At 40.3% G+C, this 19,529-nt stretch overlaps 1 protein-coding gene across 7 annotated transcripts in view; it reads right to left on the bottom strand.

Moving 5' to 3' along the window:
• The window catches only part of CPED1 (cadherin like and PC-esterase domain containing 1), a 282,494-nt gene extending 263,273 nt beyond the window's left edge, over positions 1-19,221 (bottom strand). For 2 of the 7 annotated variants that reach the window (XM_045495426.1, XM_045495430.1), the window contains exon 1: positions 18,031-19,220. In XM_045495426.1, coding sequence (XP_045351382.1) covers positions 18,031-18,279 — 249 coding nt within the window. In that variant the 5' untranslated portion in view covers positions 18,280-19,220. Of the gene's footprint in view, positions 1-18,030 lie in introns of all 7 variants that reach the window. The other 5 variants (XM_045495427.1, XM_045495431.1, XM_045495428.1 and 2 more) reach the window with 4 other exon arrangements.
• Between the last annotated feature and the right edge of the window lie 308 nt (positions 19,222-19,529).

Raw genomic sequence — 19,529 nt, 5'->3', positions numbered from 1 at the left:
ATTGCCCGAATCCGCTTGGAAGATCTGAAATACTGAAACTTAAGGGACATGTAATGATTTTTGCTTAGCAGTAAAGACGTCCCACCACATCTATAAAATCCGAAGGTCGACCCTGAGAATTCCCACGTCATCCGTATGTTAAATGCCCAGGCTCCACACTCACAACCGGGAACCACGCTGTGCCTTTCTAAATGGGGCACAAGTACAGAGTTTGTGCAGCTGGAGGAAAGAGGAGAGGCTAGCAGAGAACAAGTTGCAGGACAGAAAAGAGAAGGTGGACTAAACAGCTTCTGGGCCCTTGAGGCTCCAGCGAAAGCGCAGCTTCAGCCCTGCGCCCCAGGCTAACCCTCACCCGTGGCGGGAATCTTGGAGAAACTAAAAATGAAACCGAGAACACAGGAACAGGGATTTCTCCTCCAGCCTGTGTCTAGTGTCTCCTGCGGCGAGGTCCCCTCTTCCCTGTCTTGTAGCTGCAGCTGGCTGGCAAACTCCACCGCGTGAAAATCTCAGCCATTTCCACCAACGTGGAGGAACTTCTATTCCCTTCTCTGCTTCTCCTAGTGTTTCTCTTTCTCTTTTTTAGCTGCTTGGAAAGTCATGGGAAGCCTCTGTTTCAGCTTCCTCTGGAGGTTTTTCCTCCAACTAATTCAAGGCTCCCCTTTGGTTGTGGTGCCACCCACGAAGCACAGCTGTGGGTCTTCAATGTACTGATTGCTGCAACTTTACAGACATAACAAAGACCCAGCAGAGATTACAGAACCCCAGGGGTAGCTGGGAGATGGTGCTCATGATCGCGTCCTTGGAGATATCTCTAAGAATAAGATAAAGCTGTAAATGAGTTTGGGAGAGAATGTAGATTGCTTTTCCTTTAGGCACATTTGATTTTACTTCCTATTTCGGATCAAATAAAACCACTCATGAGGGCCCTTCTTTTGTCTCTTCTCCTTCCTTCTGCTTTCCTGACCCCACACTCTTCTCGCTTCCCAGGCTTTCCTTAGTCTGACAAGCTCATGGAATTTAAGAGGGGGAAGTCATTTTCTTCCCATCTTCAAGCCCCGATCACGTTTGCAGGTTTTAGAGCAAATCTTCTCAAGCCCCCTGAACCTTATCAGTGTCCGCAGTAGCCTGAAGGATATCCGTAATGAAGAAAATATAAAGTTGACAATCCACAATTGTGAAACACCAAGCAGAAAACAAGGGGAGACCTTGTTCTTTTGAAAAATGTTAAAATAATAGCAAGTCTCTGTCCCCTGGTGCCCAAACAACCAGTTAATTCAGCAATTCAGTCTTAAAATAGTAAGTCCCTACAAAAACAACGTAACAGACAGGAAAGAACACTGGGGTCATTACGGCAATATCAATACCTAAGCATCATACAATCTACCAAACATTTTTATAGATGCCAGAGACTAGTTTGAGTCTTTGCCAGCAACTCCCCAAGGCCTTCTAAATCCTGGGTTTCCCCTCTACTTCCCGCCTTCCATTCATTATCTGCTAATACCACTTAAACTCTACTTGATGTACTTCACTTTCCTCATCTGCAAATGAGTACCAACCTCCGTCTTACTTTTCATGCTAGTGGAAGGGTTGAAGGAGACTCAGTGAGGATAAAAGCAGTTGAATATACATAGCGCCTCATAAATGTAAAGCGTATTAAATATCTCTTAAAGAAGTTATTGCATAAAAGAACCTCTTGACAGACGCTGGGGTGGCTCAGTCGGTTAAGTGTCTGACCTCATCTCAGGTCATGATCTCATGGTTCATGAGTTTGGAGCCCTGCATCAGGCTCTGTGCTGACAGCTAGGAGCCTGGAGCCTGCTTCGGATTCTGTGTCTCCCTCTCTTTCTCTCTCTGCCCCTCTCCTGCTCATGCTCTGTCAAAAATAAATAAACGTTAAAAAAAAAAATCAACCATGTGATTTCGTAGGGGTTCTGTCAAATTACAAGCGGAATAGGATAAGGTAGTATTTATATAGTAGGGACATTAACACATTTATACATAATCAGTCATTCCTAATATTTCTCTTTCATAAAAACTCAGTGTTAGAGCAAACGTATTATGAAAGAAAAAGGCCATTGATATCATATATAAAATGGACATACTTTTTAGATTTTGGGTGCTAGATAAAAATTAAGCACTATGTTAACTATGTAACTAAATATGATTTAATTTTACATTTCATTATAATGTTCTATAAATAAATTCACAACTGGGATATAGAAAGTTCTCTAGCATGTTACACCCCCTCGTTTTGGCTGAGAAGTTAATGGTCACCATTGTCTAGTCTTAGAACCTTCCATAGCATTCACTTAGGAAATTCCCGAACTCCTCGTTTGCATTTTCCATTTCCATCTTCATTTTCTTCTCTCTGCCCCTCTCTGCCACAAGGCTAGCTGCTAACCTGCCCACCACCAGCCCAGTTTATGATCTCCACCGTCCTCCTAAGCCCTGTAGTCCTCTCTGCACTTCAAAACTGCACACACAGGGATCCCAGGCTTCTGCAGCCGGCCACCACAATAAAATGTGTGCTGGCCAGCCGAGAATCTGAAAGAGCACCAGAGTGAACATGACCCACTCTGCACAGAGAGTCCGGCCTTAAAAAAAAAAAAAAAAAATATATATATATATATATATATATATATATATATATATATATATCTGCCAGAAGTACAGGTAGAATTCAGGTGCTGAAGTGGGGATTGAGAGTCTCCATCCACTGCCTGCCCAGTCACCACATTCAGACCCCCCAAGAGAGGAGGAGGGGCTACTAAACTCACTTCAGTTAAGTGTCTAATGTCAATCCCATGCAGATAGATATCTGGCTCCTGCCTCTCAGGACTCACAGTACTCTTTGCCTCTCAGTACTCACAGCCCTGTAGCAACCAGATGATCCAGATTCTTACCAGAAATCCCGTGTCCCCATGAACTGGACAGATGGTTAAGGATGGAAAACCAATATCCTCCCTTTAGGTGCCCCTCCATTTCCAGGGCGGCAAAGGCCAGCTGCAGTGCTTGGTTGAATGGCCACGGGACAGAGGCCCATACCTCACAAACCCAGAGAGACTCTGCCTCATCCTACCCATGTAGGGCACAAAGCCTTAGGATTAATGGAGAAACAAGTGTTAAATATGCAGGCACCACGCTCTGCATGAAAAAAAACATCCTGCCTTAAACCAAATTTACACACGAAGTTTCCTCAAGCTCGCTTTTATGGCTTGGCACCCATTCTGCTTTCTTGCTTACTCGGAGCACTCTTGTGGTGGTTGGTGCTCCATGGCCTCCTCATCTTATCCCTTCAGCTCACTAAGGCCAGTACTAATATACAACCGTGGCTCTCCTTGGGGACTACCCTGGGTAACACGTTCCCAGCCTGACTGAGCCCTAGGAAACCTCCTTTCCATGCTTCCCCTCTAGAAGCCTCCACCTGGTCTACCCTGGTCCTGCTCATGCTGCCACATGCTGCAATATTACACCAACACATCATAACACAATCTCACATATTCCCTTCAAAATCTATCTTAGAGCTTTCCAAATTACATACTCACTCTAGAATGCTTAAGTATTCGATGGCCAACTTTTTGCTTTAAAAATCAAAAATTGGCAGGAAATGATAATATCTAGTAATACCACAAAATAAGCACTATCTCCAGAGGAAGGAGTAAGACATCATCTAATACTGCTATCAAATTTTCAGCTCCCTAAACTCTGTAATTCTTCCCTTAGGGGATGGATTATGTTGCAGAATAGCATTTGGCTTTCTTGTGTGACTGGCTAGAAAAATGAGTTCCCTTCCTAGAGGTACAGTTTATTCTTAAAGAGTCCAGCAAAGGGTCTCGTAGGCCAGACCTACAGAAGAAACCATCTCTTTTAATGTAATAAATTGCTTTGGTCTTTTCAGGAAAGTGAGGACATCTTATAAACTGAGGAAGACCTAGATGGGTTGTTTGGGGAGAAAGAGTTTAAAACTCCAACTGAAAATACAAAAGAAAAATTTAAGGACCAGTGGCACCACAGGAATCCCTAAACTAGACACACAGCATGAATTATACTAGATCCCATTGATCCATTCACTCAACTTATGTGCCAGGCACTGTCTAAACCTGATCCCTGCCCTGATCCAACTGCTAGTAATTCATTAGAAGATGTTGTTTAAATGCTAGACTTCACAGGGGGTAGTTACATCATTATTAATTCTTGGTTACTTTTTCAGGTTTTTTTCTAAGAATTGTATTGAGGACCATGTGCAATCATTGGAGTATGAGAAATCTTCTCATTTATATCACAGAAAAGGGGCTTCCTTTTAAAATGTCATTATTTTGGGGTGCCTGGGTGGCTCTGTTGGTTGAGCATCCACTCATGATTTTGGCTCAGGTCATGATCCCAGAGTCATGAGATTGAGCCCTGTGTCAGGCTCCACGCTGAGCATGGAGATGCGCTCTCTCTCTCTCTCTCTCTCTCTCTTCTTCCCCTCTCTCCCACTCAAGCTCTCTCCCTCTAAATACTACTACTATTACCACTGCTACTACTAATAAAATGAAATGTCATCATTTTATATTAAAAACAGGAGACAGTTCTAGCTTCCTAAAGTTTCTATTTCTGACAGAATATATTTTCACAAATACATTTTATCTGTTCTCCACCAAACAAGTTTGTTTAAAGCAGACAAAATATTCCTTGAACCATTGTTTCCTTAAAAGAAAAATAATCTGTTTACTTCCTTTTCCCTCATCTTTATCTTCTCCACACAAAAAAAGAAACAAACAAACAAACAAAAAACACACTACCACCACTGCCACAACAAAAACACCTCTGCCCCAAATCTATCCATTTTTAAAATAGTTAATGTAGCGCTAAAATATTTGGACAAGTAAGTTTAGCTTGTGCATACGAAGATTCAGATGTGTTATTAATATTTTCATTGTTTATGAGAGAGAGAGAGAGAGAGAAAGAATAATAAAGGGAGGAGTGAGGGAAAACCCACTTGAAATCACTTCTGCCCTCTGGGTGTGTCTAGTATGGAAGGTTTCCTGCTCGGTATGAAAGTTGACTTTCTGGTTGATGCTTTGCTAAGGTCAGATAGTTCCTGCACTGCTACAGAAAAAATTTCCTGTTGCATTTTTCCTGAAGCATTTGTGCACTTTGGCTAAATTAATGCTAGATTTTCCACCGGAGAAGAACTAGGCTTAGTGCTGAAACTATCGGAATGCTATTCTACTTCTTATTGCTTGTTAAAGAACCAGTGGAACATCAAGAGGAAACTCAATTGTGACAGTGCAATTTTGGACTCCTGGTGGAATGCTGAAACATAACTGTACAACTTGACATTTGTAAACGACATTATACTGTAACTTTTTAATGAAAACAGGAGTATTGCCGGTACACTTTTGTTGCCGATACGCATTCTTTTCCCTCAAGAGATGCTAAATGTAGTGAGAATATTTTCATGGCAGTATCCTTTGGGATGTGTTAAGTTAATTGAACACGGGGGCTATTTGGCTAAGTGGCTGTAATGCGGTGGTGGCCTATGTAAGGCAAACCAAAATCTAAGCCTGTAAGTCCCTTAAGGTTAGGAAATCAAAACCTAAGGACAACCAATCACAAACAGCCAACTAGGTTTCAAGCTTTAGCCAATCAATAATTGCCTTAGTTTAGGGTGCCCGGGTAGTTCAGTCAGTTAAGCATCTGACTTGATTTCAGCTTGGCGCCCCCCCACCGCCACCCCCACCCCGTTGGGCTCCACACTAACAGCACAGAGCCTGCTTGGGATTCTCTCTCTCCCTCTCTCTCTGCCCCTCCACACTCATCCTCTTTTTCTTAAAATAAATAAACAAACAAACAACAATAATTGCCTTACCTTGCCTGTGCCTTTTCCTGACAGGAAAACACTCTCAGCCACTTCTGGTTTGGCGCTGCCTCATTAGAATCGATTTTTGCTCAAATAAACTCTTAAAATTCTCTATATATCTCGGTTTATCTCTTTTTTTTTTCATTCGGTTTAGTGTAATTTTTTAATTTAGTTTTTTGAGAGAACATGCCTGTGCAGATGGGGGGTTTGGGTGAAAGAAAGAGAGAGAATCCCAAGCAGGCTCCACACACATGAGGGAGGGTCACAATCCCAGGACTGTGAGATTATGACCTGAGCCAAAAGCAAGAGTCCTAACGCTCAATCAACTGAACCACGCAGGCACCTCCCCCTCAGTTTATCCGTTAACAGAAGTGATAATGTTTATTCCGGTCTTTTATAATTTCAATGTTTTTCAAAACATTCTGAGCTATCGTGTCTAACCTGCTCCCATGACATCTTTGTAGCAGATACTTCCATCTTTATGCCATATGATATAAAAAGTAACCAAAGAAGTCACTTGTCCATGGTCACTCAACTCTTCAGCATTGGAACTCAGTCCTCATTAGTTCTGGGTTTTTTTCAAGTTTTTATTTAGATTTGAGTTAGTTAACATATAGGGTAATATTGGTTTCAGGAGTAGAATTTAGTGATTCATCACCTACATATAACACCCAGTGCTCATCACAACAAGTGCCCTCCTTAATAACCATTAGTTATTTTTTCAGTTCTTTTTCTCTCTCACCTGGGGAGAAAGTGAGCAGAGAATAGTACGATCTGCCTCAGATACACTGACCTTTAACTAGCACATCACCACCCCAACACGGTCCACTTTTCCTTATGTCAAAAGGAAGAAACACCAGGTCCCTGGAGCAATATTACTATTTAGCAAATTCTCTTTTCTCCCTATAGATTATTCGCTCTCATGAGGCCTTTCCCTTGCCTGAATCTCCCATCCTGAATTGGTCACTTTTCCCAGATCACTCTCTGAGGTGTAGTCAGAATATATTTAGGACAGCAGATACAAACTTTGATTTGTCAAAAATCAGCTGTGAGGTGTGTTATAAGAAATTGGTTTTGAAAAGAATTAAAATGTCAAAAACTGTGCATAATTCACACTTCATGAATCAGGGAAGATGTGCCGCATTCCTACTACTTGCAGCCCAACACTTTCTTGAGCAGGAGAGGCAGGAAGTATTGTTCGTGTATCCCTAGAAAACCAGTGGAATGTGCTTGCATCTGACTCATCTAGAGGTATCAAAGAGAAACTTTGAAGGCTGCTAGCATAGAACATGATACTTTAAATATTTGTTTACATAGAATATAATGAGGAAAGCACATAGGCTGAAGGCCAAATGTAGGAACTACATACGTGTGTTCTGGAAATACATATATATATAATATAAGCCATTTAAAGTGCTTGTTTTTGAGGTCAGAGCTTAAATCCAACTTCTTGGGTCAGGAAAAACACCAACATTTACTGACACAAACCTTGGTCAGCCACCATGTGTTTTCAGACACACATTCAATTCTCACACATCAGGCTTAGTTAGCTCCATTCTTTCAGTGAGAAAAATGGAGAGCTTAGAAATCGAGGTAAAATCTGCCTATGACCTATACTAGTAAATGACACAGTTGGAATTTGAACCACTGTGTGCCAAAGCCTATGTCTGTTCCACAATACACCTATGCTCTATTAGACTTCTTATTCGACCTACTTAACGGGTTTGAGGTCAGAAGCCTTGACAGAGATAGTTAGGTAGATTGCCACCAATATGCAGGGTGTCGGAGCCTCCCCTTAGCAAGTTGCTCTGATTGGGATGCATTCTAAGCAAACCGAGAGGGGTCCATTGAGAGTCCCCCAGTCAAGCTTAGAGATACCAAATGTACTTATATTTTGGAACACATGATTGGGCCCATTCTGCTTTTCGAAGTCCATGTGTTCTTCCTAATGATTATTTTGTTTCATCTATTATTTGGGGTCTTAAGTGAATTAGCCTTCCTTAGCGAATTTAATTGAAAGTTAAATAACTTTTTTCATTAAGATACTTATATATGACAAAACCTCAATTTATATCTTATTATTATATTCCTTTTCAACCCTGTACATAAGTCTAGATGTTTAGTTTTACATTTTTAGCAAGTCTCTGGAAAGTGCAAACATTGCCAAAGTACTATTTACCATGCAAATTTCCAACTTTAGTATAGTTTTTGTTAGAGAACATAAATCCTGTTTTAGAAAATGAGCTCATCCTTTTAGCGAGAATGGCTCCTTAGAAAAAAATGTCCAAAGGAAAAAAAAAAAAAAAAAGAAACATGTCCAAAGGAAACCAAAGGGAAAAATGAAACCAAACATTCCTTTCACCCCAAAAGGCCACAGACTCCAAGTTGATAACAGGAAGCACTTTTTACAATGTGAGTGTATCTAGCGGTTTCCATTTCAGAGGGTTTATGTGAGTTTCCAATTCCATTAGAAAAAGAAACAGAATTGCTTAGAGGGAGAAAGAAGCAGAAGCTATTGCCACTATCTTTAAAAAACAAGAGAGAATGACACCCATAAACTGATTAATTCTTTGATTCATAGGAAATTTAACATAACTTGCTTAAATATGAGCTTCATCAAGACTTCATTAAAATTTATCCAACATAAGCAAATTTGAATTTGTTTAAAATTCTCTCAGTATGAACCATTTTTCACCCATGTGCATATTTCATTATAAAAATCTAACATAGCTCTAATCAGCTATCTCAAAGAAATCCACAGGCATTAAATGCTCATCAGGCAACCTAACTAATTCCATGAAAGTCACATACCTGTTAGTATGCTGACATCATCTCCCAAGAGCCTCCTGTGCATAGACCTCTGTATTTAGATTCCTATCAGCATACTTTAAAAATATTTACCTTCAGATATGCTTGAAATATAAAATATAAAAACATAAATGGAAAAGCTCAATTTTTAGTAGAATTAATTTGTTAAAAAATAGAAAGAGAGGTTAGATGATGGTGACTCAGAAGCCAAGAGAGATAGGAAGTAATCAGAAAGGCACACTGGTTGGGAAAGGATGCACTCCTTCTCCTTCTCCCCCTTCTCCTCCTCCTCCTTCTTTCTTAAACATGGTAGATACCTGAGATCTTCTTACAGGATAAAGATCCCAATGAGACAAATGAGCTGAAGAGAACAGGAGAAATGGATGATAACTGAAGCACACTCAATGTAGCAAGATGGCAGATGACTAGCATTAGTCGCAGGTATAAGAACAGATGGTACAGAAAGGGGTTCGAGGGATACTGGCACAAGAAAAAGATGGGGTGCTGGATCTGAGAGCTCAACAAAAATTAAAAAGAGATGGAGGGACTTCCTCTCCTTTTCTCAGCTCTGCTTTAAAGTAGGCTTTCTCTGATCCTCACAGTCATCGTTCATCCATTCATTAATTCACTGACAAGATATTTACTCAGGGTTCACTACACGCCAGATACTGTTTTGGCATTGGGGCCATATGCAGTAAACACTTTAAATCATGGACTTGCCCATAAGGAGCTTATATTGTATGTAGAGAGAAAGACAACATATAAATATATATATTTGTTCATAGTCCAAAATCTTCACCTCTTTCCTGTACTCCCCATCCAACTCATCTCTCCACATCCTCAACTATAGCATGTCATTAATCCCAGCATCTTAAATTAGAAAAAAAAAAAGGAAAGACTCAGCCAGAACCAAAGACCTTGCCTACAGATAAATAGGCCTGACTCTGACTGACATATCCGCTTCCCCAAGTCTTGTCTTGATTGTAAAGGCTCATTTTAGTGTGGAAAGGCAACAGCTTAGATGCTGGAGGAGAGGAAGAGAAACCCAACAAGGCTTTCATCTCAGACACTCCTCACCCAGGTACTCATGTTCATCGCAGCCATTATTTATTGCTCACCTACTTTGTGAAGGCCAAATGGCAGAGTCTGTGAGGACTATGGGGATGAGTAAATCCTCAAGGAAATTATGTAGTAGTTAATATTTATTGAGCACTTTCTATGTGTCAACCACATAAGTGCTTCACAAGATTTATCTCATTTAAGCCTCATGTTAGCCTTGTAAGGTAGGTGATAAGATATCCCTTTTAGGTGAGAAAAATGAAATCCTAGAGAGACCAAGAAATGTGCCCAAGGTAGCGAGGTAACAAGTGCTATTAATTTGACTCCAGAGCTCATGTGCTGAACTGTTCTGCCTCTTCAATTTGATTAGTTTCCTAGGCCTACCGTAACAAAGTACTACACAAACGTGGCTTAAAATAACAGAAACACATTGTCTCACAATTCTGGAGGCTAGGTGCCTGAAATCAAGGTTTCAGCCATGCCATGCTGCCTCTGAAAACTGTAGGGGAATTCTTCCCTTGTTTCTTTCTACCTTCTGCTGGTTTGCCAGCAATCTTTAGGGTTTCTTGTTTTGCAGCTGCACAACTTCAATCTCTGTCTTCATCATTACATGGCATGCTTCCCGTGTGTCTCCGTCTTCATTTGACTATCCTCATATAATGCCAGTCATATTGGATTAGGGGCCCACGATGCTCCAGTATGACCTCATTTTAACTAATTATATCTATGACAACCATATTTCTGAATAAGGTCACATTCTGGGGTACTGGGATTAGGATTTCAACATATCTTTTTTGAGGGGAATGCGATTCAACCCATAATGCCAACGAATGGGGAGAGTGTATGGAAATAGAACGGAGGGTATATGGAAATAGAATGGATATAGTATATGGAAATAGAATGAAGAGATCATATGAAAATAGAATGGAGAGTATATGGAAATAGAATGGAGATAGTATATGGAAATAGGATGGCGATAGTATACAAGAATAAAATGGATATAGTATACGAGAATGGAATAAATATAGTATACGAGAATAGAATGGAGAGTATATGGAAATAGAATGGAGATAGTACACAAGAATAGAATGGATATGGTATACATAAATAGAATGGCGAGTATATGGAAATAGAATGGAGATAGTATATGGAAACTGAATGAAAAGATTATATGAAAATAGAAGGGAGAGAGTATATGGAAATAGAATGGAGTATACAGAAATAGAATGGAGCTAGTATAGCAAAATAGGATGGATATAGCTAGAAAAGCACAGGTCTCAGTCCAAACCTGTCATCGTTATCAACTCCATTTGTTACTCTGAGAGGCACTTTCTTTCCGCAAGTTTCATTTTTCTCACTTAGAAAACGACCTCAAATCTAATGATCTCTAACTTGTTTCCAGTTCTAACAGTCTCATGTTTCTTCATTTCTAAATAATTATATTGAAAAATAAGTTTTATTAGGGATTCTTAAGCACATACATCAAGTCATAGAGACAAGGCGTGCCACCAGGAGGAGGTGAAATTCCAGTTTCCAGAATGCTTTAGGAATGATTGTGAAGATTTCTAGAGGTATTGATTGGGGCAGACTCACTGGAGAGGACTCCAGACAAAGACGGAGATGGTGGCATTTGGTTAACTAGGGTAAAGCTGGCTTATGCATTACACATAAAAGCAGAGTGGAACATAAGGCCATAAAAGCATGTTAGGACATACTAAGAGTGAGAGGGATAGATTCTACTCAATTTAGTGGGTTCAATACAACAACTCCTGAAGGCTACTGAGGAGAGAGATCATAGGAGTTGTAGGCAAATGGCCTAGCATACCCAGTAGATTGAAGGGGAACTATTTATATTACTAAAATAGTCTAGGTTAGTGGCAGTAGGGATACAGCATTAAGATTGTGAAGGTAAACTCTAAGATTTTGGAAAATTAATTAGTTATTATCTGGATTCATTTGGGGGCTTGGAAAAAGTCATTATATACCAGTAATACAGTCTTGTGCTAAGGTGATATTTACTAAAATTACTTAGTATAATAAAGGGCCAAATGTGCATCATGGTCTCCAGAGAGAAATCAGAAGTCAGATTTGGAAAAGGAATAGTATGTGTAAAGGCAGTCTATAAACCACAAACGGGACATCTAGGAATGGGCCAGAGGCCAGGGAAATGGAGAAAAGACTGGGAAACAATATGGAAATTGAGCTAGCTTGAAACAAATGGTTCGGAATAAGGGTTGTGAACAAGGCAAGAGTGTGTGGCCTTTACACAACAGTATAAATAGTTAATACTGCTGAATTGTATACTTAAAAATGATGAAGAAGGTAAATTTTATATTTTGTGGGATTTTTTACCACAATGAATTTTTTTTAAAGGTAACAATTAAAAAAAAGAAAATAGGGAAACCTGAAAAGTCTTGTGGCCTTTCTAATTAGGAGCTGGCCATGCGGATCAGTGATAGGCCAACAGATTTAGTAAGGAGACAGGCCAATGGATTAGGTGAGGGGCAAGGTATAGAGAAAGAGTAGGTAGTTTCAAATGTAATTCTAAAGAGGTTTAAAATCTATTCATTGAGGAGAATAGGGATTGGAGGAGTCCTTTTCACAGGAACAGAGAGGCCAAGAGGAATCATTGATTTGGGCATAAAAATTGTGAAAGAAAAATATCTGAGTTTAAACAGTTTTTATTACTCCTCAATAAAAGCAAGAAATTGGATTTCTAGATCTGGGCGTTCAAGAGTGAGATCCAAGCTAAGAATATACCTATAGGTTATCTTTACAGATTGAAAATTAACAGTACATGAAGTTGATATAATCACCAAGGGAAGGTACAAAACAAGACAACTGAAAGCTCAAATACACTAACTTTGGCATCAGAGGAAATGGATCCTGAAAAGAGACCACCAGTTATCCACAGAGGTCAGAGAATAATCCCACTGTGACATGGAATTCAAAAGGGAAGTTTCAAGATAGAGTTGTTGGCCAATAGTGTAAAATGCTTCAGAGAAGAAGGATGTAGACTGGAAATAAATCATTTCATCTGGTAGTCAAGGGATCAGTGAAGACAAATTTCAGGAATGGGTGGGGTGGCCAGGAAGTGAATCCAAGGAGAACCAGCCATAGTTTCTCTGAGGGAAAAGAGAGAAGGAGCACACTGGGTTCAGTGGATTGCCAGGTACAAAGAAGGCTTATTGTTATCAGTTATGAGTATGTTTACTGGCAGAAGGCATGGTCCACTGGAAAGGTTTGAAATGGCAATATTGTAACTAACAGAGAATAACTCTGGAATCCCTCTGGAAAAGGTTGAGAGGAGGTGTTCAACACAAGAAGAAAATAAGATTTGGCAAAGAAGAGGCATTGGGAAACAGCCTTGCAGCTGGATCTCCTTACCTTCATTTCTACCCCCTCCAGTCCATTCTGCAATATATGTTCTGGAGCATTCTCTACAACATAAATCTATTTATGCCACTTTTTGCTTACCACTCTTCAGGGGTCCCCTGTTGCCTTCACAATAAAATCCAGACTCCTTATCATGACCACATTCCCACATCTAGACCCTGCTGAATTTTCTACCTTATTTATTTGCCTTTCTGCTCTGCTCCCCTATCACAGTGCACACACACACACACACACACACACACACACACACACCCCACATAGTGAATACATCGAATCCTCCAAATCTACCACACCATTGAATTTCTTCTTTGCATATCTGGCATTATCTGCTTATAATACGTTTCTCTTTCTCCACCCTTTCTAGCTCCTTCTCATCTTTCAAAATGTTCTAGTAAAGTTATGGATTCCTAGCATTTATTTAATTACTTGTCTGTCTCACAGTGCCCTTTATTTCTGTGTCACCAGCGACTAGCACAGAGTCTGGCACCAATAAACTGCTCGATAAATAGTCACTGTAGGAATGAAGAAAATGAAAGAATGAATGAACAAAACGGATTAGGATGACAAAGGGTAAAGATGAAGCGAGAATTTTTTTTCAGTTGGAGAAGAGAGTTCTCAGTGAGATAATTACAAACATTTCACTTAAAGAGAGCGATGCCATTTCCCAAGAGTAAGAGCACATTTGAACGTTTTCTGTGACTTTTAGAAAGCAAAATTAGCATAACTATTGTATCAGCTGCCAGATCACCATGCCTCACATACCCCTCCAGCGACATTACTCCTGCCATGTTGTTGTGGTAAGTGATGGACACTGTTTTTATCACCTTGGTCACCACAGACCTGGGAGTGTTCCTATGCACAATACTGCTTGAAAAGGAGGAGTGGGGAGCAGTACTGCCCCCACTGAGGCCCCAGCTTCCCCAGTGGCCACCCCGAGAGTCCAAGTAATGCTACGTCGTAGCAGCTTGCAACAACTCTAACCAGTGAAAGATAGAAGAAGGGAAAAGCCAGGAGGTAAACGGCTTGCCCCTCCTGACCTTCCCCACAATACCTGTTCTGAGATGCAGAGTTTCCTCCAGACTCTCTGATTATGTCTCCCATAAACGCACCCATTTGTGTTTCTCTCCCTATTCCTTCCCCTACCTACTCTTGCGTCCCTGGGATCGCAACATCCAATAAAGTGTTAGCTTGCAAGTGTTTGTCTTAGGTTCTGTTTATAGAAAACCTGGGCTAAACAATCCATTTTTAGAAATTTTCCAATGTTAAAAATAATGTATTATTAGAGACACAAATAAATTACACAAAGTATATTTGTATGAAAACATTCAATTATTTGCATTGGATTATGGTTGGATCCTGGGAAGAGTAGTTGTAGAGAGCAGTCACTGAAGGAGAATGGAGAAGCCAAAAGAAGTGGAGAATGACTAGTCAAGCAACAAAGAACTAGAAATTCTCCATCTGGAACACCAACAGGAGATAATCAGTAACACATGGCTACGGTGAGTATAAACATATTCTCCAAATAGTAAAGTTTCCATTAAAGGAGCACACGCTAATGATCTATACTGAGCATATTTTTTTTTCATTGTGTCTGCTTATAATTTAATGTGTTTCTTATGTTGTGAAATATTAAAGGGTTAGATTCCAAAAAAATAAATAAATCTACTGAGTGATCTACTTCAGTGAAGACAAATGAAGTTGTCTTTGGTTTAGACATTAAATTGAAACAGTTTTAAAACATAGCAGATTATCAGCCCAAATTCAAACTCATGTTGGGAGGAAACCCAGAAGAAATGACAAAAGTACAGCTGCTTAGCAAGGTCCTTTTGGAAAGTTCAGATGGAAAAAAAGAATTAAAATTTGGCCAGAAGAGGGAGAGTACTCCCTCACTACGGAAAGTTGGCATATACTAGACTATGATCTCAATCTGCATTGAAAACAGTTTTAGACAGTGAACCAGGTCCCAGTTGTAAAGGTGTAAAGGGCACAGTCTGTCACCCATCTTTAAATATTTGCTACCGCAGAACCCTCTGACTTGGCTGACAGGTACAAGAGGTCTTCTCTTAGAAAGAACTGCAACCAAAAGACTGGGCAATAGTTACTGCTTATTCGATTCGAGAAACTATGAAAACTGTGATTCGAGAAATACACTGTGAGTGTATTTTAGTTTCTGAATGTTTATCCCATATAGACACTACAGCATTCACAGTAGCTTTTTCAAATGTCCTTGCATGGATCCTTTCATTAAGATTTTGTTTTCCTTTTTCAGATTTATAATTCCAAACCCAACTTACACTTCCTGGAAGGGCAAATAAAGTTTAAATGCATTGCTTTTTAAGCACTTTGTCTATTTGCTTCTTAATATTTCTTTAGGTTTGAATATCTGAAGGACCATGATTTTTCCCAGACTGTTGTGCATATGCATATGCACAATATCTTGTGTGCAATGCCTGCCTTTGGTGGTCATCTTAAAAATCCAAATACTTCCTGGAACCCATGAACCTTAGATCACAATCAGCTATTTTAAGTAACTTTTAAAATCTCTTTAAAATGGATGGATACCAGTAAGGGAAAGCCCTAGAAAAGTGAACATTTTGGCTTGTAAATAAAAGCAATAACAAAACCCCAAATTTCTAGATAGAAACAATGCTTCTTCTATAAAATGCCCAAAAGCTGTGTTTTAGGTCTTGAGGAAAATCTGTGTAAGCATGCCATCAGTTTTTTAATGAACTTCATAAGGTAGCTCTTTTTGAGAATGATCTATATATTGACCCCAAAGACATTTGTTTCTTCACTTTATCTTCAAGAATGTTTAATCTTCAAAACTGGATTATTATTTGATTCTTGTTTTGGAACACGTATCACAAGAAGAACTAAGTTATATCTGGTTTTAACTAACTTCCACATGATTCTTCTAGTTTCCTTTCTATCCCTAATAAAAACTGGCTCTAAACCAAAGGTTGACACAAGTTAAAAATAGAGATACATGGCAAATGTTTGGAAATTCAGTTATCATATCCACCAGGCTTCTGAACTATAATTGTGAATTAAGAATCCTGCTTATGGTTAAAATATTTAAGACTGTGAACCATTTGTGGAAAAAATCATGTGATTGGCATTTTTGTGTATGTCAAGAAAATTCTAGAGTGAATGCTTTACGCGACCAGCCAATAAGTTTCAGATGGTTTGTAAGTAGCAGGAGAACCAAAGCTGAAACGGAATTCTCTGTGCCAGTCTACAAATAACAGTTAACATATGCCCATGTTACAGGCAAAGGCAGGAGTCACGTAAAGTCAAGCAGGGAGTAAGAAGCGCTGTGAGTTAATGAATGAAAACCGTTTCGTCCACAATTCTTAGCAAAACTTGTACGTACTTAAAGAGCAAAACCATCTCAATTATTTTTAAAGAAACTATATGTGTTAACATTGGAAAAAAACCCAAGAAGTGACTTTCCAAGTCACAGGTTACACCCATTAGAAATTCAATGTATTCAAAAAATGCAAAAAAAAAAAAAAAATGAGGAAAACATATACATTCTTCCCTGACTTCAGAACCTTTAATAATTGATTCACACTTGCCAGTTGAAGTTCCATCCAGAAGTGTTTCTAGTGATACTATATTTCTTGGTCAAGATGTTTCTTGACTGATAAGCTAAGTCACTCACTTAAGCGTTAAAAATTTTTTTTGTTGTAGTCTAATATTATTTTGTATTTCATTGAGTTCTCACAGTTGTTTTTTCATGAATTGTCATTAGAGCTTTGAACTTACTTCGATTTAAGCACCAGTCCTGTGGCAGGAACCAGGTGGAGATACCATGTCACATGCTAGCCCTGCGGCCTGCCTAAACATCTCTGAATGCCAGTCATCATAACTGAGAAATGATGACCGTCACAACTCCCTTACCTGCCTCACAGGGTTTGAAAAGTCTGAGAAGAAATACATAAGGGAGTTTTTGAAACAAGATGGTAGCACTGTTGGGGTTATTAGCAATAATGGCAGGAGCAGTGTATATTCAACAGGAAATTCTGCTCCCAACAATAACCACAGTCATAGGCTCTACCTAAATCTACTGCAGGTATAAGAAAGCACTTAGAGATTCCTAAATTATCTTGCTATACCTCTGGCTGTAGCACAGAAATCAGTAGCTTTGCAACTATGGATTTTTGCGTGTGTTTTTTTTCTATTTTGTCTTTTTTAGGTTGGATTATATTAAAGGTCATCATTTCACTGACCGGCATAAACAGAGTGGTATATTAAAATAGAAATCCCATGGGGTTTTGTGTGTGTGTGTTTTGTGTTCATTCCAACACTTAAAATTAGTAAAGTTAATTAAAATAGTGTAAGTGTAGAATAATCAGTATTTCCCAAATTCTGTAAACAATAAAATTCAGGGCATCAGTTCTTTTGAGGAAAGGTATTACACTATTCTTTTAAATGGTTCAGAAATAAATATGTTGCTTTAGAAATGCATTCACCAAGGAAAAACCGATTCAATCAATTATAAAATGGAATTCTGGAATATCTTTGAGTCTGGAATGGTCTGGTCACTCATACTGACTACCTTGAGGAAACACTCAATGTTGCCCAAATGTTATGAATCTGTATGTCTCTGAACTGTAAATCTTCAGATCTCTTAGAATCCTAATATTTTAGAAAGAATTTACACCACGCCAACGTCCTCCAAATTGTCTATTTCATTCAGCTGAAATGAAGTACAATTCTAGGAGACAAAATAATGGCCAGGACTTTCTGGAAGTAAACAGAAGTTGAAGCTAACTGTCATAAGGTCACTCTCTGGGCGGCTATACTCTGGATCCCTTTCAGACCTCTTGGAAGTTAATTTTAGTTTTACGGAAAGGACAGAGAGAGGCAGACCGCTATCTCTGCAGACAATGTCAAGGTTAAGCTTATGACCACCTTACCTTTCTGATTTCCTGCGCATTACTGGGGAGAAGGAAGCACTGTTTGTCCAGGGAGAGTCCTTTCTTACATCTGCTTGCTTGGGTTTTGGTGGGTGCGTTTGGGGCAGCCCCAGGGTCAGCGGCTGTGAGCTTCCTCGTCCCTCGGAGTGTCAGGGTCTGGTAGAAGAGACAGATTGCCACCACCAAGCCCACCAAGAAGGGCCGGGGGCAAAATCGCCGACGACAAGGGAACACTGGACGACAGACCATGACCAGCTCAGCTTCACTTGGCCCCCGTCCACGTTGCCGGAAAAGTCATAGCAGCTCTTTTTGGTCAGCATGAAAAAATACAAATCAGTCTTTAAATCAAGCTTGCTCCATCCCCGCTTAAGAACTTTCCGAAAGATCATGCCAAAGAATCATAGGTCCCCAAAGTCTGAGGCGGTTAATAAGATCCCTTCCATGGATGACAGTGAAAAGTGGCTGGCCTGGGTTAAAAAAAGACATCAAAATAATAATAGTGGTAACTAATAACCTGAGCGTATCCCCAGGCTGCCAAACTTTTGCTTCCGGTGATGCCTTATTTTCACAACATCCTTAAACTCGCAGCAAAGACTTTACAGGAAAAGAGAAAACAATACCAAAGTAAATCTGGAGTCTGGAAACAGCGCTGAAGAGCTCAATAGGTTAAAACCAAAAGTGCCTGTTGCACCGCGGGATGCAGGCCAGCTTGCCTGAGCAGTTCCTCATTCTCCTCCGCTTTTAGAGCAGTCCTGCTTCCAGCCTTTCATGGTTCTTCACTGCTTCCCTTCATTCCGTTTTAAATTGCCACTCTCCTGTAAGCATTCACGGCTTTTCACATAAAAAGGGAATGCACGGTTTGAATGGACATGGTTACTGCTAGGGTTTTGCTTGTATTTGTTTCATTCCGCTTCAAGTTCAAAGTTCTGTGTACTTACTCAGTTTTCATCCTTTCAGCCACACACACACACACACACACACACACACACACACACACAAAAAAAAAAGAAGAAGAAGAAAAAGTTTCCACGCTCCTCTAATGGATAGCTAATCAAAACCACTCGGAAGGAAACACCCAGTCGTGTGACTCCAATTCATCTCCCACACGCGGACGCACGCCCGCAGGCACAGCGCCCCCCGCACGCGCGCGGCGCTTCGGGCCGGGAGCTGGGCCCCGGGGCCCGCGGCCGCACAGTACGGCGGGGCGGGGCGGGGCTACGGCCGGCGGCGCGGGGTCCCGGGGCCGCCGTGGCGCGCCGTCAGCCCCGCGGCGGAGACAGTGGGCTTCCCCCCTTGGGGACCCGCGTCTCCCGCTGCCCTGGAAATGTGGCTGCCTACCCGCAGCCTGCAGAATTTTAAATGCTCATTTGGTGTTTGACCCCCTGTGTCATCTCTTTTCCTTAATACAGAAGGAAAAACAAATAGCCCTTCGTCGACTGATGACAAAGGTCGAGGGTGAGGCGAAAAGCGGCCTCCGTGCTTGAATTGTTAGGATCTTC

This window comes from Leopardus geoffroyi, chromosome A2 (genome assembly GCF_018350155.1).
Source record: "Leopardus geoffroyi isolate Oge1 chromosome A2, O.geoffroyi_Oge1_pat1.0, whole genome shotgun sequence".
NCBI lineage: Eukaryota > Metazoa > Chordata > Mammalia > Carnivora > Felidae > Leopardus > Leopardus geoffroyi.
Note: the sequence above shows the minus strand (reverse complement) of the source record. Positions and strands in the feature narration are given on the sequence as shown.